General features: G+C 48.0%; 2 protein-coding genes across 3 annotated transcripts in view; one reads left to right on the top strand and one right to left on the bottom strand.

Annotated features, from left to right (window-relative positions):
• Window positions 1-6300: 6300 nt before the first annotated feature.
• Window positions 6301-16243, bottom strand: NTAQ1 (N-terminal glutamine amidase 1). 2 transcript variants are annotated; one of them, XM_080578485.1, is made up of 6 exons: window positions 16032-16243; window positions 15745-15844; window positions 14933-14983; window positions 13474-13622; window positions 12981-13105; window positions 6301-6606 (listed from the first exon to the last, which is right to left on the bottom strand). In XM_080578485.1, the coding sequence occupies exons 1-6, from the start codon at window positions 16106-16108 to the stop codon at window positions 6473-6475; spliced, it is 636 nt and encodes a 211-aa protein (XP_080434611.1). In that variant the 5' UTR covers window positions 16109-16243; the 3' UTR covers window positions 6301-6472. The 2 variants fall into 2 exon arrangements, with proteins under 2 accessions (XP_080434611.1, XP_080434612.1); XM_080578486.1 differs by lacking the exon at window positions 6301-6606 and adding an exon at window positions 10717-12280.
• A 170-nt stretch (window positions 16244-16413) lies between these two features.
• Window positions 16414-21847, top strand: part of ATAD2 (ATPase family AAA domain containing 2) — a gene marked incomplete at its 3' end in the record, with an annotated part of 29465 nt that continues 24031 nt past the window's right edge. Inside the window, exons 1-3 of the mRNA XM_080582380.1 lie at window positions 16414-16675; window positions 20101-20243; window positions 20727-20773. Coding sequence (XP_080438506.1) covers window positions 16550-16675; window positions 20101-20243; window positions 20727-20773 — 316 coding nt within the window. The 5' untranslated portion in view covers window positions 16414-16549. The remainder of the gene's footprint in view (window positions 16676-20100; window positions 20244-20726; window positions 20774-21847) is intronic.

Below are 21847 nucleotides of genomic sequence, written 5' to 3'. Positions count from 1 at the left end.
CAAATGGCTTTGGGGACTGCAGTAACTGGAGCTTTTGTCCTTGGGGCTTGGCACGCACTCCTGCGGGGCCTTTTGCCTGTGGATGACCATGTGTAATTTGGTTTCCCACCAGAACCTGAACATGGTTTTCAACACAGGCTCTCTCTCAACTTACTTTCTTCCAGTCTTTTTATAGCTCTCTCGCCTAAGTGGAATTTATTCTTTTTTTTTTTTTTTGGATGTGGCTGGAGGTGTAAATCCAGACGGCTATAACTCCTGATGGGGCATCAAGCTGTCTGTGCCACTGCTCATCAGCACTTCTGTTGTCTGTGTGTAAAGCAAACACCACGATCCTTTTTAAACCTCTGAAACTGAAGTCATTTTATTTGTCGGTGTTTTTTTTTTTTTCCCCTTGCTTATAACCAATTAAATAGTTCTTGTTTAAAATAGCTGGCTCATGGCAGTAGGTAGAAACCTACAATCTTTCCCCTACTACACCCTTTTATATTTAAACCCTCTATTTTTAACCCAATGGTGGGACTCAGGGTTAATGCTCGTTAGATCTGTGTCTAGACGGTTGTGAAAAACAGGAAATGAATTACATTAGAGTATGAAAGGAGAATTTAACCTTTTCTCTCCTAGCTAACAAGGGACGGGGTGAAGGCTTTTATAGCAGAGTATTTGTGAAAGTTTAAGGAAGTAGAAGATGAAGGAAAAAAAAAAAAAAACACCACTGGGTTTCCACAAGGCCCCGTGGGAATTATTTCGCAGAAAATAACGAGCCAGACTCTGCCCCCAGCTACACCCAGGCAGTAATTCTTTTCCTGTGCTCTCTGGGGAAAAGTTGTGTTTTATTATTCCCTGCTCCTTGCGAACATTCGGAAGAAAAGAGGCCGGGTAACCGGTTTCACACCCACACACACACAGAGATAGCACAGCTGCAGGTAGCACGGCCTCTGCGCGCTCAGTGCTAGGCCTCGCAGTTTGTAACACACCTGGGCACCTTAAACCCCTTCTCCTCAGGCTAGGGCCTCGAGGTTTTTTACCATTTGTGAATTTAGTTCGTCTTTATTTGGGAAAGAAACTGCGAAAATGCAAACTTCCCTTGCTCGAGCCTTCAGGAAAACAGGAGCCCAAAGCCTTGCTGGCCCCAGCGGGCAGCAGGGCAATGCCTCTGCTGAAATACAGGACGGGACCCCGTTTATCTCATGCTCCGCATCCCCCTCGTTTGTAATGTTTTGCCTGAGCCAAATGTCCCCGTGCATGCTGTCAGCCTGCCAGAAACCCCTGTCCCCGCGGCACAGCAGCGAGGCCTTGCCCTGCCGCCAGCCCGGCCTGCCCTGCCTGACTGGTGGCAGCAGGGTTAGCGCCGCTCATTGCCTTCATTTTACTGTGAGCCTTTTCTCGTTTTGAAGGCAGATGAGGCTGAAGTGTGCAAATCCCTGGAACAGTGCTGTAGCTAATTTTATGGCTTCTTTAGCGCCATCCAAAAGAACCAAAAACAACAACAACAAACAAGCAACTCCCCCTGATGGAGCAGTCCGAAGAAAGGATGTTAAGCAACACAACATTAGCTTGTACTTTTGTCAGTGTTTCCACTGCCAGTTCGTCTTCCTAAAGGAACCAAGCTTTGGCATGGAAAAAAAATAAAAATAATAAATAAAAATAAAAATCTTGAAGTGTTTCCAAAGGGCTATGTGATGGGGTGACAATGGGAGTTAAAATGACTAACAGCGCTGCAAATTTTGGCCTAAAAGCCCTTAAATGTTGCCAGGTAGCAGCAGCCAAGGTGTGAGCATTTCTCAGGAGGAGCCAAGTGCTTATGGGAGCGATAAGGGCACACGCACAGAGGCACACGGGCACCTGCGCACACATTATGTACGCCTAATTAATAGAAGATGTCTTTTAGACGCTGGGCTCTGCAGTGTGAGTAATGGAGGTCAGTAATTTCTTGTCAGCAGCAGCTTTTCTTGAAGGTTTTAGGCCATGGCTCATCCTGTGGTGGGGAAGAAATCTTTCTGCATTAATCACGAACTTGTCTTTTTCACGAATATACTCTGCTTGAGGTAAGTACACCCTGCCTGACTGTCTAAAGCAACCAGAAACGGCATTTGATTTCCAGAGGAGGTGGAAATCTGTACAGAAAAAGACACACGTGTTCTGAGGGCCTTCATTTTAGTCCCTCTCCATGAGCACATGGAGACCCTCAAAGTCTCTCGGAGCAGGACACTGGTGGAGGAAGGCAGTCCCAGCCCATTTCTCCCAGCTTCCATGCCGAGCAGCGCAGAGGCCACAGGGAAAGCCCTAAATGAGGGATTAAGCATCTCATTCCTCCCAGTAAAACACCACTGGTACATACGGCAGGTAGGGCACTGTAACCCCCTCCAAGTCCCTTCTTCCCACCCTGCTGCTGGGACCAACGTGAGGGGAACACGGTGCTGCTGCCCCCGGCCAAGAGCCAGGCTGGAGGCGCTCGGCCTTCCCCAGCCCTTCGTCCCCTGCACCTCAGGACCGAGCTGCTCGGGCTCCGTTTACTGCGTAGCAGCTCCCTGGAACAAGGCGTTTGAAAACATCTTCTGGCTAGACACATACCTTAGCATATTAAAAGGTATTTTTAGTACCTCTGGCAGAACGGATCAAACTCTGCTTTCAGCTCTACTAATATAACTCTGTGGACTTTGCTGGCATCACCTCGTATTCGTACCGAGGTAGCAGCTGGTCAAAGTTAGTTTGCTAAATAGTTGTGTTTATTTCACACAAGACAAAAAAAAAAAAAAAAAAAACAAGCACAGAAAAACACCAGTGGGGTTCCTGACGTACAGCAGGCTGGGGTTTTTGTGCTAGGAGCGTGACTTGGGCTGGTAGATATTCCATTTGCTGAAGAAACAGCAGCACACAGCATGGGCAAAACACGCTGAACGTTGCCACCCGAGTTTGCGATGACTTTGTTTTTGCACGGGTATAAATATAACCATGACCATTTCATACAGCAAAGTACTCTGTGATGAGTACATGAGTACAGTATAAATAGCCTTACTGATTACAGGGGCTATAAACACGGGCTGGAAACCCTTGTTTCCCCCCTGCAAGTCGGAAGCCATGGCAGCGGAGGGAGGTTTTACAGCTAAATACTTAAAAGCTGCGGCAGAGCGGTTTCTCTGGAGGGCTCCGAGCGTGAAGCTGGTGCTCTGCCATCCGACCAGCCACGCCGAGGCGGTGGGAAGCGTGCCACCACAATTACACACTCGGAAGAGGGGAAGGCCGAGCTAACTACCATATTCTTACTGTGTAGGCCGGTTCAAAAAAAAAAAAAAAAAAAAAAAGGTAACATATAATGATTCCTGCCTTATTGCAGCGTTCGGGTTCCAGATATAGCCCTGCATGGGAAGGCAGGTATGACGTGGAACGAGCCAAATGAGCATTTCCTGCTTTTAAGTCCTGTAATGTCAGGAATCCGGCTCGCTGGAAACACCCTGCTCATCACACTCAACAATGCCACCGCCCTCGGGCCTTGTGAGTGACGGTCCACAGCTCGGGTCCTTTGCATGCTTGTTTTCGGCGGTGCGAAACCAAGCTCTGTGTGCCTCCTGCATGGGAAGTGGCTTAGCTCACCCAGAAACTCAGGGACTTGCCAGAGGCCTTAGATAACTAGGCAAGATTTGTTTTAGCTGCCCTCAGTATCCAAGGTATTTCCTACTGTAAGTATAAGGAAACATTGAGGACACTTGAGCTGCCATATTTGTTTATCTTAGGTCAAACCGGGGAGATTTTCCAGAACCACTGCTGCAGCTGCACTTTGAGAGGCTGCATTTGCAGCGAGTGTTTCTCTGCTGACTCCATGATCACAAAAAAGCCTTGCTCAGATCTTCGCCGAGCGCTGAGCTCCACGGGGAAGGGCGCACGCAGCTGCTGAGCAAAGCTGCGCGGATGCCTCCAGACACTCACTCTCCGGGTATGCTTCATTAACCTTGACCTCGGCTTGGCCAGCGCCTGTGCACGGGGGAAGCCAGGAGGGAGAGGAAAATCACCGGCGTTCGCTCCCTCAAATTTCTGAGCAGGTGATTACCGCAGGCGGACGTCAAGACGGGTTTCACCTTGAGCTTCCCCGAGCCTGCAAATCCGAAACACCCTAGGAGGGCAACCCCACCAAATGCGGAGCCAGCTGCTCGGGTGCTGGGGGCTACGGCAAGGACCCGGCGGGGTTTTCACGCCTCCTGCCTGCTCCTTGCTGTGTCCTTCAATCCACCACCCGCGTTTGCTGGAAAGGCAGGGAGAAAGGAGAAAACAACAACCATGCAGCACCGTAAAATAGGGAAATTCGGCCCAATTCATTCTAACAACAGAAAAGCAGACCCTAGAGCTGACCGTTTTTACAGCACATGGTTGCAGCAGCGCCGTGCTTCGCAGCACGCGTGAGGTCCTGGCTGGATGACGAGCGGGCGAGCAGGGAAGGGCCCCGCAGGCCAAAATGTTCCGATCCGGGCTCTGATCCTGGAATCTGATTCACACAAGTGCAGCCCGGTGCCTCCCAGCCGCTCACTTAATAGCGCGGGTCGGATTGCAGCGTCCTGGGTGCCTAAATTTAGCCCCCGAAATCCATATATCGATTAGTTTGACGTTCTAAGGTGCCACGCACCCATTTCGGTAGGAATTACGAACGCCGGTCTGATCCAAAGGCTCGGTAGTTTGAAGGCCTTGGCACGTTCCTCGATGTCCTTAGGGGCCCAGGCAGTCAAGGGCAACGCATAACCCACTGCCCCAGCCCCGCAAGACACCCATCACCTCTGCGCCGCTGTCGGGATGATTTGTTTTGAGCTGTAACAGCACCCGACAGGCCGTGCCAGCGGGGAGCTGGCCGCACGCTTGCTGCGTGCTGACTGCTCTCTCTGCTGGCCAACCGAAAAATTTTATTTCCACGAGACGGACCTGCAGAAATGCACCAAGAAAACGCATGTCAGAAAAAAAGAGCTTTTTTTCCCCTAAGGTCCCAAACAGGCAAATAAAAGAGGTTGGATTGAATAAATGATATTCTTAATGAAAAAGAAGCAGCAGAGGAGAACGAGGCAGGACAGGCGTGGGTCTTCTATCCCGTCACAGCTTACTGCATCCGCAGTTTGGGGGAAGTGAGAGGACCTAGCTGTGGGACAGGGTGCCCCCAGCGCGGATGTAAGGCCGTCAGGGCTCACACATTTCCAGCAGCGAACGTGCTAGAGAATTTCCAGTGACCACCAGCACACACAAGCCAGGAGAAAGCAGGACTGCGAGGAACTTTCTTCTGTTTTTTCAATGCCTAACTCAAGGGTTCAGAAAGTCCAAAAAGCCACCACACAGGGACTCTCAGCACATAAATACTGTAATAATAGTGGACAACAGAAAGTCGGGAGGACTTCTCTGTGGGAAAGGAGAAGCTAGAGAGTGATTAAAGAGAGAAAGGAATGTTTCTTCATGTTGATTTTTAACTTGTACATTCCGAATAATGGTTGTCTCTGTTCTCCTTAACAGCCTTCATCCTGAAATCAGACTGAACTTGGCAAATTCTCGTATCTGAGCCTCACTAAAGGGAGCGTGCCGCGGATTTCAGCCGCCAGGAACCAGGTCAGGATGGTAGCTCACGAGTTTAACCAAGAGGCAAACTCATGTCTGGAGGGACGAAAACCTGATGTCCTGCAACAGCTTAACGGCTCTGCTGAGCAATGCCCAGGTGCTGGGTTTATGTGGCAAGGGTTTGGTAGTGGGGGGAGCTGCAGGGGTGGCCTCTGTGAGCAGAGCCCAGCAGCTGCCCCATGGCAGATCAGAGCCAGCTCCAGCTGCTCCACTGGGACCCACTCCTGGCCATATTACCTTACATTATCTTTTAAATTTTTATATTTTTCTGTACACCCAGATAAAACGAGCCATTTACACTTAACACCTTTACCGTGCTTTTCCTCGCCAAGACTGAAACGCGTCACAAACGTTTGCTGTAGTCTCGGTCCTTCCATGGGGCAGTCCTGCACGTCCCCTTCCCCCCAGCCGGGTGTTCCTGCCGCTGTCCTTACGCCACCAACAGCAGCTGCCTGACCTCCTGGCAAGCTGGCTCAAGGAGCTAAAGGGAAGAAAAAAACCTTCACTTCTTTCTCTCAGTTTAGCTCCCTATAAAAAAACGCGGTAGCAGTTAGCAGTACGAGCTACCTCGTTCAGTAGTTTATTTTTTCCCAAAGCTTTTCTTACAGCGTTTAAACGCTCTTCTCAATGCGGGCATAGTAGGTGGCAAAGCAATCCGTTTATGGTGGGATGTCAACCTCTGATTTGACGTATTAGAAAAAAAAAACAAGTTCACTCTTAAGTAATAAAAATAAAAGACTTTATTCAGTTCAGGGTACATTGGGTATTCTGTTTGCCCAAACGTTTATTCCATATAAAGGAATGTAAACCATTCATAAATACAATGTAAGAGCAGCAAAACAAATCAAACCGACTGACAACTGCAGCAGAACGAACTTCTTTGTTTACTTCACTGTCCTTTCAAGGAGTAGCTGTAATTAGTCAGTCTGCCAAACCGACGCACAAAGTCCGATAAGGGGAGCACTGAGCCCCAGCCCACTTTGGGATTCATACTGATGAAATCATCCAAGTTCATCTTGGAGTCTAAAAAAAAGAGGGAAGAGAAGCAAAACGTCAGAGTTCCTGATTCAGCTTCTGTAGCACATACAGCTATTATGAAAGGCCCAAGAAAAAAAAAAACATTTGAAAGTTTAACTCAAAGCAGTTCATAGCACGCTTGCTGAGCAGCAGCCCAACAACTCCGCAGACCGGACGGTGCTACCAGAACCTCTATTTCCAGCGCCTGCAATGTGGCGTTTGTCCTGAACCCCCCCCCTTCTGCCCACGGCAGTAATCCCATTACCTGATCGGTAAGCCTCATTAGTCTTTAGGAACAGCGTGCATAAGATTTTATTTTTCCCTGCAACAGCAGCCTGGAAGAGTTGAGGAGCATCAGAGAACTGGAGTGCAGACAACAACCCAAACAGGGAGCTGCGAAGCACCAGGTGCCTCGCAGTCCCTGCCCTTGCACAAACCCGGCTGCTCGAGGCAGGGGAGCTGTTCCCCCGCAGCCAGCCGAGCCAGGGAGCTTCTGCAGCGACAAAAACGGACCGGCCACAGCAGCAGCCACAACAGGGAGCTGCCTGGCGTCTTTCAGAAGCCTCTTGGCAAACCCAGAGTTTGTTACTCCCCAGGCTGCTTACGCTGGTGCTTTCTTTCCTTCCAGCCCCAAACTGTCTTTGCTGCACGCTGGCCCAGCCCCGCAAGGCAGGGAGAAACCTCTGACACGGCCCAGCCGGGAGCCTGGAGGGAGGCTCAGGCTGAGAGGGCACAAACCTCAGCTGGGGGCAAACGCTTTTTTTTTTTTTTTTTTTCTTTTTGTCTCCTGAACCGCTTCAGGTCGTCAGAGAGGGAAAGGTTAATTGCCGTGTTTTCAAGAGAAAAGCAATCACGGCTGCCTTTTGCAAGGAGTTTGGCCTCTCCCTGCAGGAGAGGCAGAAACCATTCTGCCCCAGCTGCGGATCCCACACTGCTCAGCAGAACGTGCTGGTCTGTGGCTTGGGGTTTAGGCACCTCGTGTCTCTTTTTTCTGGAGCTGGCCTAGTGCAAGCTGCTGACTCAGCACCATACTGATCGGAGATTTTCGACTCCTGAGCCTATTCAGCTCTAATAACGATCTGTGGGTTTGTTGTTGTTATGTTCTCACTGACGATCTGTGCAAATAATCTTTTCTAATAGACGTTAAAAAGAAAACTGGAAGAGATTCAGTTTAAAAAACAGAGTGGGGGAGCCCATGGGTTTACTGCTACAGCTTTTCTGCTCTATTTATTTAACACGGGTGATTCCTGTGCACATTTAAGGATTAAGAACCAAACTAGAGTGGGCTCTAATGGACAGATTAGAAATGGAATTTGCTTCAGCTGCAAAAAGCCTGTGTAATTAGGCTTACCATTACAGACAGTGTAAGCGAGGAAGGGAAGACAACTTCTGGGAATCCCATACCCTGCAGTCCCAGCCAACGCCCAGCCCCTGCAGCCCTCTTGTTTGCACCACATCTACACTGCGGCACAGCTTTGTGATTTTCTGAGCCCCAGCTCTCACTGCTTGCAAGGTCCGTCCCCTAACTCGACCTTCTCCTTGCCAGCCTGTTTGGGCACGCACATCAAAAACTCTCCAGTCAAGCACGGTCCTACTGCTGCCACAAGTGCCAGCACAAGGCCACTTTCTACTCGACTGTGTGGGGATTTAAAATAGCACAAGCCCAGCAACTCGCTGTTGTAACTCCAGAACAATCAGCAGAGGCTAACGGCTCCAGCTTGCAGGTAGCCTGGTAAGCTTGTTTTCCAGTTCCCAGTTTGTCTTTTCCTCCCAGATGCTTTTATTTCACAATTAACGTGATTACTCATGTAGTTTAAGATTTGAAAGATAAATAAGTTTCCTGCTTTATGTGCACCAAGCATAGCAGAAGAATAATTTAATTAAAGTGTTCTGTGAATGGTGAAGAAGCCCAAGGGGGATTGTTCCAGTAGAGTCACAAACACAGCTGCTGCTGTTAGCAACTTGGAAGCTGCTGTCACACTGTCTGTAGGAAGTGAAATATTCTCTGACATTCAGAAGGGTGGTGGCAGGGCATTAACACAGTGCATCAGAAGTTTAATGAGAGCAAAACCTGTTGTAACAAGCCAACGAGAACCATCCCGTGAAGAGCAGATGGTCTAAGGACCAGTCACTAGGTGGCACTGAAGCAGTAGGACAGCTGGGTAATTACCCCTAGGAAAACACAGAAGATCTCTCCCATTTCACTCTGTTCAGGAGATAAAAGTCCCCCCATGTCATCCTTACTACTCGTGTGTTACATCTGAAGGCTGTGCACGTTATGCGAGACCTTACAGCTTCAGGCAACAGCTCAGCAAAAATGCAGGAGAACACCACAAAAGCCTTTTTCTGAAGCAGATGAAAACCGACAGACAATAATAATAAAAATCTGCTGTTTATTTTTAAGATTTACAACACGCTCACAGTCCTCCTCAGGTGCTGTAGGTGTTACACTTGTCTGCATTTGGGCACGCACAGAGCTAAGGCTTCCTCTTTGCCCAAACTCACTTTGTTTTTACAGCCCATGAGGCCTACCTGGTGCATCCTGAGATTCTTGCGTCTATCTATTTCTTTTTCATCAAGTCTGAGACTTTTGCCCTGAGCAGGGACAAAATAAAAGGCTGTGAACTGTCCGATGGCATTATCAGCCATGGTACCTGTGGCGTCTGCCAGCAGGAGTCAGGGAGCGATGTTTCAGCCGAGCCTCGGTTTGGCTCACAGACCTTGGATGAACTCTGCGCAAGGACAGCTGCCGAAGTCCTGCTGGAGCTGAGCGATCGGAAACCAAGTCTCCAAGGTTCCTCAGAGTGTTTAAATTCTTCCAGACTTCCTTTAAATACCTCAAATACTAAATAACTAAGGGTAGTTGTATACTTATCTCCATCCTACTCGATTCTTTACTTACTCAAAAGCTCATGAAGTGAGGACCTAACTTGACAGTTTTATTTTCAGACGAGGATCAGGTTATAGTGCACATGAGCTACTTTGATCTGTATCAGTCTTTTTTCCCTTTCGCTAGGATCCTTCCACTACCTTGTGGAGAAGGTACAGAAAGGAACTGCAGACATCTGCCTGCCCTCTGTAGCAGCTGCCTGTTACATAAATACATCACACACGGCACCTCCACAGCTCCTCAGCTGTCCTACTCGCATTCTTCAAAAATAACAAGCCCGTAATTTATGGCTTCTAGGGATTGTAATAATAATAAAGAGAACAAATCCATCCTGTCTGTGTGCTGCCAAACACCTGGCGAGAACTGAAAATCAAACTGAGGCTTTTCAGCGGTAAGAGCTGGTGCTACCAGTTGTATCGAAGCAGTAAGGCCTGAGTAATGTGAAACGCAGCGTGCAAGCTGGATTGTACACAGGCTTGCAGCAAGGAGGGCTCATCTCATCGGGACTCAAACTACGCAGAATCAACCCTCATTCATTTGTAGAAGGAAGACTTAAAAGAAAAACCCAGGCTGGGCTAGCCAGCTCTAGAATGGTGAATCCACACCTCAAATCCTACCTTGTTTGTTTTGCTTAAAAAAGCAGGATGCACCCAGCTCCTCGGTTAGGGCACCCAGCTCCTCCGAGCAGCCACAGCAGAGGAACAGAGGCCAGAGCACTGCCAACACGACACTTATTCCAACACAAGAATTATTCCTTCTGAGTTAGTATTAGGAAAAAAAATTGCTTCATTGGTTCCTGATAGGTTTATTGCTTCAATTCCGAAAGGAATTTCACAATCATTAAAACACTTCCTGGCATACTTCATAAAAAGGCATCGCTGGTCCCAGTGTCTCATCCCAGCACCACAGTGGGTATTTACATTTCCCTATTCAGCCTACAATTGACTTAGATGCTACAGAATTTCCTTGCCCAAAGCGCTCTATTTGGGCTCAGCAGCTGCTCTGCCCTGGAAGAGGCGATATTTCAGTATCAAGAACAAAACCTCCTGTCTTTTTAAAGTTTACTAAAAGCTTTAAAACCCCACGGGATAAGAGAAGCAAGGTACGCTGAGTGTAACATCCTTTAACACGCAGCAGGACCAGAGTGCTGATTATCTTTAAATACCCCAAGTTCAGGGGCTCATTTCTTTTTAACAGTACAATGCTCATACATTTATAAAAATATATGTATTTATTGTATTTTTTCAGTCTTCAAGCATTTGTTTAACATCAGAGACGGAGCAAATAGACATAATGTAAGTCCTTGTACCTGATCACCTTTTGTAATCATCTTCTCAAGAGCTTATGACTTTGGCTGCTCTAAGTGACAGCAATATAATAGCAAGGAGTCATGTAATGCTCTGATCCCGATGTGCCTCACAAATAAATGGGCACTACAATATACATGGCCAGTTCTGCCAGCTGCTAAATTGCAGTCACCTCTAACACAAGAAGCGAGCAATTTAATCTTAGACAAACACAAGTTCACATGGAAAGGAGAGTACTCTAAGTGGGGAGGAAACAGTTACCTGTGAAGGCATTTGGCATGGATGAACATTTATGTCCCAGGCTCCTTTACGCTAACCAAAGGTCAGCCGCCCGGCTTTCTATCGAGTTTAAAGTCAGGTGCTTTATGCCTGATAAAACCGTGCTGGAAATTACCAGTGTCTAAAGGGAGAGAATTACCACCTCCTTTTCGCGTGTGATGCTTTCTAAATCTGCACACTGGCCTGCAGGAAGCCTGTCGATCTGCGACCTGCACCACCGGAGCACAGGACCTGGATTCAGCCCAAAGTTACCACGTGCTCGTTCCCCAGCAGCCACCCCTGGGCTCCTCACTGGCTGCTGGCATGGCACCCACTGAAGCACACACCGTTCCAAGGTATCCCAAGGAAAGGAAAAACAAAAACAAAGCCTGAGAAACTCGCGCTGAGTGAAAGGCAGCCTGAACGAGATGTCCTCAATCTGACAGTCTCCTCCTGTTCTGACCCAAATCTCGAAGCTACCCAGTCAGCGATCTTCCACCCTGGGTGGGCGCAGGGTAACCAGTTACCTTCCTCTGCAACACTCCGGTGACTGCCCGGATGACAACACGTCACCACAGATGCACTCAGAGCCTTCCAGGTGTCTGGCGACAGGACAAGAAGCAAAGCACTCGAGCGGGAACACAGGAAATTCTGATTACATACCAGGAATTGTATTTAATTCATGCCTGGGATCAAATACTGGAACATTGTACCTAGAGAGGTGGTGCAATCTCCGTCCCTGGAGTTGTTCCAGGCTAGACCGGACAGAGTCCTGAAGCCCCTCAGTCCAATTACACCTGCTTTGAGCAGGATCTGCACTGGATATCTCAGGGATGCTCCTTCCAGCCTGGCAAGGTACAGGCTAAGGAGTGAAGTACAGGAGCGATGAGAGTCTCCGTATCTTTAGATACCTGCCAACATCCCAAAGACAATCTGGAGGTTGGCTGAGATTGGTGTACCTGTGCTCCTGCCCCCACTCATAACTCATTTACACCCGTGTGAAACACCAAACTTTCTTAGAAGGCAATACAAAGACTGCGAATTAACTCACCTGCAGCTTAAAACCACAAAAAACTTGGCTCTAAACACGAACAGTGTTCCTTCGACCCCACCTTCTCTAACAGAAGCACACAGTATTATCATATGATTAAAAAAGCAGCAAAACCAAACATGCACAGCAACAACAAACTCTACCGAAACAAAACTTCACCGCACTTTTCTCCATCTGGGAAGAAAACAAGAGAACAAACACACAGCAAACATTAGCCAGCTTGGCAAATACATGGTTAGAGTAAGCTGAAATGCCGTGTGATAAAAATGGTTTAAGAAGCTGTGCAGACTGGAAGAGATGGTAGCTCTCCATTTCTCTGCTCGGACCCCAGGCTGTTACCTAAACCACTCAGGGCTTTGGGAAAAATTTGCAGCTTGCTGCTTGCTTTCAAAGCATCCTTCAGTCCACTCACCTGGTAGAGAAACCTCAAACAACTCATGCAGGCAAACTGACCGCACCCAGCTGAACCAGAGAACTTGGTCCTGTCAAAATAACGTGCTCTGGCAAGATGGAACCTGCCCGCTGAAGCGTGGTAATCGCCGTGTTAAAAATTCCCTTTCTGACCCTAAGCAGGCTGCTTGGCCTCTGTTTCAGCTCCGCATTAGCAATGGGGGAACAGCATTTCATACCTCTTACTCTCTGCTCAGTTTCTGAAGATCAGTAGTTCGTGTCTGGTAACGGCAATGGCAGCTGCCAGGAGGCATGCTACACTTTGTATGTTCGGAAAAGGCAAGCACTGCAGATCCCCATTTCTTCCTGACACACTAAGCCAGCTGGATACACTTACACATACGTGTCTAAAAGCACTTTTATTTATTGTGCCCACCGCTAACTAAATCATTCAACTCTGGAAAAAGGAGTTCTGCCAGCTTACCTGCTGTTTCAATGCAGGGGTACGAGGGAGGAGGTTTCTGCCATTCGCCGTTTGCATCTTTCATGTGAGATCTGTCTGAAGCAAACGTCTTCAGGTACAAATCTGCTCGTATCATTCGGATTTTCCTGAACAATAATGCGAAGATATATCAGAAGATATATTTATGTAATGCTGCATTAGTCACTCTGGACAAGAGCCCTTTCTTCCTCCCAGAGAGCCTTAACTTAAATACTTCACTCAGAAATACTGAGCCAAGCAGCTGGCCAGTTAAGAATAAACTACAGCAAGGAAGGGCTTTTGATCACAGATGATCAAAACAATGATTAATTGATAATTAAACAACGGCAACTAAAGAGCTTTAGAAAAATAATGCAGCGCATTTAGTTTCTTGGAGCATAACAAAAGACTTCTATCACTGTATATCCACAGAGTGAACTTCAGCTTGGACTTTGTGAAACAACATTCGCGGTCTTCATCTTTTTTTTGTCCTCACCTGTGAAATTCGGGGTGAAGGCTGTCATCCAGCCTAAAGGCCTCCCTGCTGTACACGTCAAAAGGACACGGGAACGGCAGCACTGTGTCAAGATCATAAATGAAGTTCTGCTCCCCACTGGAAACATGAAGTAGGATAACGTGGTAGTCCTGGGAAGAACGGTAATTGTCATGAGCTGAACAGTTGTTAATCAGAAACTGGCAAAGGGAGTAGAAAAAAAGCCTCCTAAAAGCTGAGGCTACAGCTCCTCTTCTTTAAATCCTGCTTCCTACCGCTCAGGTATCAGGCCTGTGATGTTCCAGCACCAGGAGAGAGGTTTCCTAACGCCTGCCTCAGCCCTCGTGCCTTTTGGTACACCTTGGTATTCTCCCCATTCCTTTGTACCCTTCTTTGATTTCAGCCTGGGCAGCTAACCTGAAGCGTACGCTAGTCCTAACACCACATCTTTTATTCCTTAACATGCAAGAAACATAGGTACGGCGGGGGTTTGGAGAAACTCGAGTTACTATTTTCAGTATTAGTTACTTACACTGCAGTTTTACAAAATTAAATTGAAGGTAGTTGTTACCAGTTAACTCCTACTCCTTCTCAGATCATCTTGATAACGCTTGGACCTCTTTTTAAACCAAGCCTTTTTTTACAACATAAACATACTGATATTTTTCCAGAAAATGATTCTGCAATTACAGAATTTGAGAAAATCATAGATTTTTTTTTTAAACACAATTTCTGAAACAAATTGCCACACGACATTATTTTTTTTCCCCATATGATATAACCATAACTACACATCTTTTAAAGGAATTCTGTAGTGGCAACTACTGAAGTATAGTCAATCAAATGACATGCCAAAGACACTGGAACAGCTTACATACATGCTGGCACCTGAAGACACGTATGCCTTACATTTTTCAATCCCATGTCAGACCTATATGGATATTTTCATCCATCAGCTTCTTACAAGACATCTATTTAACGTCCTACAAAGCTGGCGGGCCCCAACAAATCCAGACAGTAATTTTCACAGAATTGTTGTGCACTCTTACCGATGCTAACTAAGCTTTGTCACCTGTCGGTTTTATGGGCCATCTCACTGTTATTTTCCTGTGAACAATAAAAGGAGGACTGGATTTAGGCTGCTGCAGAAGAATAATAAACACTAATACAGAGCTACAGGAAGGCTGAGGTTGGAAGGGACTTCCAGAGGTCATCTGGTCCAACCCACTGCAGGCTGCAGCTTTTGGACATCTCTGAAGAGGGGGACTCCACAAGCACCCCGGACAACCTGTGCCAGTGCCCAGCCAGCTGCACAGTGAGAGTGCTTCCTGATGCTCAGAGGGAACAGAAACTTAAGTTCATTGCAGCAGAGGTGCCTAACGCTGCCCACATCTTATCCTGCAGATCTCAACTGCAGAAGCATGCGCTTAAATACTGAGAAAATAAGAACAGAATGCCTTACCCAGACGACAGGTTCATCTCCATGCCCTGACTTCTGTTTCCACAGTGGGATCTGAAAGTTAAGTAATTTGGCATAAACCACTTCTGACTTACAGAGATTAGTTTCAGGTTGAGTAAGTTCTTTGCTGAACTCTCTGTTTCATCAGCTTATATCAGTGCTGCTGTCAGAAAACCTGCTCCAGTTTCTACCTTTCAGAAGCATGAAGCTGGATGCTACTCTGGACCATATAATCATCCCCCTAAACTGATGGATGACAGGGAAGAATCGCCCCACAGCCCGTAGGGACACCATGACTCTTTTTTCCCACAATCCAAGTGCGTCAGATAAGGACAATCATAGAATCGAATGGTTGGAAAAGACCTCTAAGATCATCTAGCCCAACCTTTAATTATAATCAATGTTTGTCCTCTGTTGTTTTAGAGTAACTTCATTTAAGTTTCAGAAGAATGCCACGAACCTTTTGTTCCCCTTAGGTTATCCTTGGGGCATCCAGAGGAGAGAGCAGGGCTCTATTGTGGCGTGGCAGTTCTAGCTGTTTGCTTTTACTGTTTCTCAGGTTCTGGTGTTGCCTTGATGTCTAACTTGGAGCAAATGCGGCGTGGGGTCTGGAGGCCAGAAACAGATGAAATTCCTCGTACTCCCAGGTGGCGTTGCCTGCACGCCTCCGAGCCCACCGAGCTGCTGCAGGAGGGCCTGGGGCCAAGTCTCATTTACCCCAGGCTGTAGTTAAAAGGGCTGGGGCCAGCTCTCACCTGCCCCTGGCTGTAGTTTACCATCCCCGGCCCCACGGAGCGCACAACTCACCCACTCACCATCCTCCTCTCGTTGGATATGAAAACCGCGTAGAACTCCTCCAAAGGATACTCCCCCCGACCCCTGATGTAGTCGCACAGCTTCCACACGTTTTCCTCACTGCAAAACACAACCGTCGACGGTGCCGTTTTCTTTTCAATCCCCCTTTCACCTTCACCTCCAGCAACCCAAACCGGGTCGGGAAGGTCTCCCGGGGGGAAGCTTTAGCTCCGTTTCCAGCTCCCCCCTCAGAGCGCCGCCGGCCTCCGGTCAGGCGCCGGCCGCCATTTTGCGGCGCCTCCCTTACCAGTAGCAGCCGGTGTAGGCGCAGGCGGCTCGGGGAGGCACCGCCGGCCGGTACCGATCCTCAGCCGGCCCCGCCATGCTCGGGGGAAGGTTTCCGTGAGGGGACGCGACTGCGGGGCCGGGCTCCTTGGGGAGCCGCGGCGCCGCCTCAGGGCGGGCGCGGAGCCCGTGAGGAGGCGGCGCCCATGTGAGGGGGCGGCACGCGCCGCTTCCCGCCCGCCAAAAGTCTCAAACAGTGCGGCAGCCCTCCGCGTGTAACCTTCCGCCGGAAAGTTTTTAAAAAAAAAAAAAAAAAGTTCCAAAGGAAAAGAGCGGGCGAGGGCCGGTCTCCGTGAGGGCGGGGAGCCGGGCGGCGGCGGGAGAGCCGCGGCAGGATGGAGGAAGGAAAGGAGAGGAGGAAGAAAGGGGAGAGGAGGGAGATGGCGGGCTCCGTGTGGGTCGGAGGGATCCGCAGAGGTGCACGGCGCCTCCTCAGCCGCCTCAGTGGGCGCCGCCCCCGCGCCTCCCTCCGCCGGCGCCATGGTGGTGCTGAGGCGCAATGCCGGGAGCCGCCGGCCGCCCCTGGCCGCCATGGACGTGAGCTCCGAGTTCCTCTCGCTGCAGCCCGGCGGCAGGAGGACGAGCAGGGAGAGAGCAGCCCCGGCCGTGAGTTCCCGCGGGGTTCCCTCCGAGCGAGCTTTGGGGGCTGCGGGCGCTGAGGGGGTTCCTTTCCGCCCCCTCCCCCCTCAGCCCCGCCGCCTTCAGGCGCCTGTCAGGCGGCCCCGTGGGCAGGTGCACGCGGGGGATGCTGCGGGGGCTCGGAGAGCAGCGCTGAGAATCAGCGTTAATTAGTGCTTAAATAAAAACACTTACTTGTGGGGCGCAATACGGCTACAACTTTCCTTAAGCTTTTGGCGGTGTTAGGGAAAACCCTAATTCGCTCTTAAGGGCAACCTGCGTGGCCGCAGAGGCCTTCTGGTATTCCATCCACACCGCTCCCAGCTCCGTCTTGCTGCTCCCATCCCTGCTCAGCATCACCTGGAGGAGTTGGCAGCTCTCCAGAGGTAACGCTCTGCTCTTCCCAAGGCAAGCCAAGGCAGAGCGGAACCCCCTCACAGCTCCCGGGGCGAGCCCTGCCTCCAAGTGATGTTTTCAGTGCCCCAGATCTTCAGTTGTTTGGATTCAGGTTGGGGTTTTGTGTTGCTTTTTCTCTTCCCCGTCCTCTTTTCAAGACTGCTGAACTAAGAAGGAAGAAGTTCTTGGGGTGTCTTTTTGCAAGCAGCCACTGGAGGCTGTGTAAAGATCTCGGCTTTGCTTTTGCAGTGTACACGAGAAACAGTTGTCAAAGCCTGCAAGGACTTGAGCGGCCTGTGGCACGTGAGGGAGGGCTATACAAAGTCAGGCAGAGAAAACAGCTGGCCCGCTTTCGTTGTGGGAACAGGAATGAGGAAGTTAAATATAAAGTTTTCACTGAAGTGAAAGCAGAATCCCTATTTTGAAATGGGTTGTAACGTTTTTTTTGTTTGTTTTGGTTTCTTTCTTTGTGTTTTTCCCCTCTTTGCAGAACTTCCCATGCTTCGAGGCATAGAGTCATTCTTGCTTCGTTTGTAGGACAGCCAGGCTTTGCTGAAGCACTCAAATTGCGGAGACATGTAGAAGTGCCCTAGATGACAGATGGTGATCCTGCTGCTAGCTGCATGTTCAAGTCCTAATGTCTCTTCCCTAACTTTCTGGTGCGCAAAGACTTGGCTGTAGCAGCTTTTGCAGTTTCCCCAATATCAGCAAGCCGTTTACCTCCAGTTACTCAGCATATTTCATCCATCTAGGTTAAGGAGCATACAGCAGAAAGTCTAAGGTAAACTGGAATCTGATGGCTTTGTCCTCTCCCAAGTTTCCAGTCCCAAGGAGACCCGTGGCAGACTGTAAGCGGCTGCTGTCCCTCTGGAGGCTGTGCATCTGCAGCTTTACAACCCTGGTGTAATTAATTCCTGAGGCCAAACGAGGTCGTTTTGTTGTGATCTGTGCTTGACACCCGTGTGCTCCAGAGTTCCCTTTTTGTTTGGGGAAAGTGGAAAGTGGCCCTTTCCTGTGCTGAGCCTTCCTGAGTCATCTGTGTAGGGACTCGGCACCAGAGCTCCCAGCCTCGTAGCCTAAACACACTTATCTGTTTGAATGGCACCTGGGCATCTGCTTACTTCCTTAGAGACACCCAACAGCTAACTTTTTAGAAGCAATTGCTGATAGCTTCCCATAGTAGGAGGAAAGTAACTTTCAAAATACGAACTACTTCACGAAATTCCTCCCTCCAGTTTCTTTGTTGTTCTGGTTTAGCCACTTGCTTCTGCTGAATTTCACTTGAGTGCATTTTTTCAGCCGTGTATGGCTGATAGGAGCTAGTTCTGCCCTTCTGGCAGCTTGCTGCAGTTAACATAGCGCTTCTCAGTGTCTGCTGTCTCACTGACTTGGGGACACCTTCATAGGAGCGGAGGACGGTCAGAGTTAGCAATGTCCATTGTTCCTGCTTTGGCTGTGCCCTCGTTTGAGGCAAGGTGAAGGTAAAAGGAGAGCTGATAAAGAATAACACAAGTACATGGCACTGGGCTTGTTGCAGAGAAGTCAACAAACAAATGCATAACTGTATGTACAGAGATTTCCCGAGGTATTCCACTTTTTTTTCCCCACTAATATCCACACTGACATTCTGTAAGCGTTTCTTCTTTCAGTCTGGAGTTTAGCTTTCCCCAAACAAGCTCAGGGTGATTTTCAAGAATGACATCGGAGCTGGATTCTTTCTCCATTCCCCTCGTGCTTTGTGGACTGGAGGTGCGCTCCATTTGTGTCAGGGAATGACATTTTGTCTGGGGGCTTGCTTCCAGAAGCGGGCTGCGTGTGCGGGGCTGCCCAGGCAGCCCACCCTGCGCACCACCCGAACCGTCCCGGTCCCCGCATGCCTTTGGCCAGAGCTCAAACCGAGGCAGTCAGAGCCGACCGGTGTGCTCGGGGCAGCCGGCAGCTCTTGGCCTTGCATTTCAGCTTGGGGGGCACGGTGTGCAAATAAACACACAGGGAAAATCCTAAGAGGCAGCAAAGGTTTATTAAAACTTGATTTCTTTCTTAAGCCTCCCAGAGGAGAAACGTTAAACATCGCTGAGACAGACCAGGCTGGCTCTCCTTAAGCTTCAGGTCTTGTTACATCTCTGCTGGATCTGAGAAACAAAAAATGTCTTTAAAAGTTGTTTTGGGTGCCTGGATTCAAACACGTGCTAGGGCAAGCATCTGGTGAGGCCCCTTTCCATCAGCACAGAGAACAGGAGGAAGAAAGGCGCTCTCCCACGTGCCCTTACCAGTGCCCTCCTCTAACTTCTTCATGCCTTTGCCATTCTCTTGAGCAAACGCTAACTAAGCTCTTAGTAAAGTTGGTGCCGAGGAGTAGAAGAATCTTATCTATTTTCTGACTTTAGAGTGAAATTTGGTTTGATGTACTCTTAATGAAACTTCATTTTGTAAACAGAACGAGCCCCCCCTCAGGGTTATCACTGCTTCCCTCCTGTACTAAAAATGATAGTAGTCATCCTTGTAGGAGCAGCAGTATGACAAAGGTCAACAGTAGTAAGAAGGGTTGTAAGCTTTGGTATAACGAGCCTTGCTCTTTTTTTGACAGAGCTCCCAATAAACATATTTAGCAAGGTCTGGAGATGGGAGAAAAACTCTTAACTAGATTTTAATTCTAGGATGTATAATGTCAAGCTTGACTGTTCCTCTGACTAAATGAATTGAAAGTTTTTTTTGTTGTTTTTTTTCATGAAATACTAAGTTTATGTGAAAGGTTTTGCTGCGATATCTTTTTGCCAAGGTATTAAGCGTAAGTTATCCACAAGAAAATGGTGGGGAGAGGGGAGCCTTAGTTTTGAAAGCTGATTTTTCTTTTTTTCTGTTTTTTTTTTTTTTTTTTTTTTCTTGAGCACAGCAGTGGTTCAGTGTCTACCCCACTGCCAAGTCGGGAGGGTTAACTAAACTTGCGTGAGGCAAAATTTCTTTATGTGAATCTACGTGGTTCACATAAATACATTCATGTTTCCTTCTTTTCATAGGATTATTCTTCTGGCAGTATTGAATGTTTCAATGGACACTGTTTAAGATCAATGAGAAAAAGCATCCTGCGATGTTCAGGCTCCAACTTTGAGGAAAGTATGGCAATATTGAGTGAAAATGTCAACAGAGGACACTTTTCAAGGTATTGTATTTCTATACATTCAATCTCTGTTCAATTTATAGATTGAAAAGCAAGAGTGAAAGCGTGTCCAGCGAGCCATGGCCTGATAAACCTTCAGCTAAAATCAGCAAAGTCTTATGAGTATGCTGATGTTGGTACCAGTACCTTAAAACTAGAATCCCTCTTCTCAGTGAAAGTCTTCTGCTTTTCTAAAAACCATGCGTGTTTTTCCCAACCCCTTCGAGGTATCTTTTCCACTTTGGTCACTGAGCTATTGCTCATACTTTTGAGAATTCACCGTGAGCAAGTTAGGAAATGTGGGTACGTACAGAACTGTGTGCATGTGGTATGCGACAGACTTGGGATCTGGATCCTCCATGTGGTGCTTCTCTTTGTATACCATGGAGCACTGGCTTGTAAACCTGGTGAAATTTCCCATTTTTGTTGGGTCTAATACAAGAATTCTTTTCCCCCTTCTCTCCTCTGTCCTCTTTCTTAATGTAGGCAGTTGACAAAGCCGAAATCAAACAGAAAAAAAGAATATAATGCAGGTAAGTGGCTGTAACTCCCTAGGATACCTGTTTATGCTGGTTACTGAAGGGGATGGCACTTGGTCACTCCATCGATTTCATTTGGCCCCAAACCTTCTGAACTCATCAGCTCCTTCACTCATCAGTGACTTTTCTGATGTTTGGAAGCTCTCACTGAAGTTGAGCAGTTTGACTTGAGACTAAACTGCAGGGCTGAGTTACCAGGCACGCTTGGTGCAGTGAGGCCACTTGCTGATGAGTGGAAAAATCTCTTAGCTGCAGGCAGTGTCCTCCCAGCTGTGGGCCAAACGGGGGCAAGCGGCCTGAAAGACAGCATTTCCCGTGCTGTAATTCAAGTTCCAACTGTGTAAAGTAAATTGTTATTTAGTGAGCTCAAACTTAGTCAGCCTTTAGTAAGCTCAAACTTAGAGTTGGCAACCACAAACTTAAACCTTAGCTGTGATCCTACCGCCACAGTGGTGTAGCTCTTGCCTTCCCCTTGTCCTCTTGGCTATTTTAATGCTAGTGCAAGCAACAAGCCTGTGCCAAAGGATGCTGTATGGTAAACAGTGAGCAGACTTTTTTTCTAAAAAGCAAGAGTTTGAGTTATCTGGTGTTTGGGTACTTCTCTTGAAACGGTTCTTATCTCCTTGAGCTGTTAGATCTTAATGCAGGAAATGAAAGTGCTGCGTGCTTAAACAGGGTAATAAAGCATACATCTTAGGAAGAGACTTAAAATGTAATAGTTTTTTTAAACACTGTTAGATACAGTTTTGCATGAATGGAGTGAAAACACCTTAGAGAAAGGTGTTGATTGTTTTCACTTTTTCAAGACAGAAGTAACTGAAGTAAACTTCCCTCCTGCGTGGAACAAAAGTTGCACATGTGTTTTTGTCAGACTAGCTTTCAGTCTTTTAAAAAGTTTCTCTACAGGTCACGCTTTTAAGTAGACAGTTTAAACGTTCAGAACGGTAAGTGAGTGGAATGTGGTGGTCATGACAACAAGTTCTGATTCAGAATTTAACGAAAAAGCAGTCCACCTCAGGGTGTCTTTTTTGCTTGTCCCTTTACATTTTACAAGAGCAGTGGTGAAAT

The sequence above is a fragment of the Anser brachyrhynchus genome (genome assembly GCF_964034855.1).
Source record: "Anser brachyrhynchus genome assembly, chromosome: 2".
Lineage (NCBI taxonomy): Eukaryota > Metazoa > Chordata > Aves > Anseriformes > Anatidae > Anser > Anser brachyrhynchus.
Note: the sequence above shows the minus strand (reverse complement) of the source record. Positions and strands in the feature narration are given on the sequence as shown.

Bases quoted from the DNA above. Each gene is read 5' to 3' on its own strand.
- NTAQ1 (XM_080578485.1), bottom strand. From the start codon at position 16,108: ATGGCGGGGCCGGCTGAGGATCGGTACCGGCCGGCGGTGCCTCCCCGA. The intron at 14,984-15,744 runs GTGAGTGGGTGA...CTTAACTTTCAG, and splicing joins TATCCAACGAGAGGAGGATG to ATCCCACTGTGGAAACAGAA. The intron at 13,623-14,932 runs GTAAGGCATTCT...CGTTCTTCCCAG, and splicing joins GAGATGAACCTGTCGTCTGG to GACTACCACGTTATCCTACT.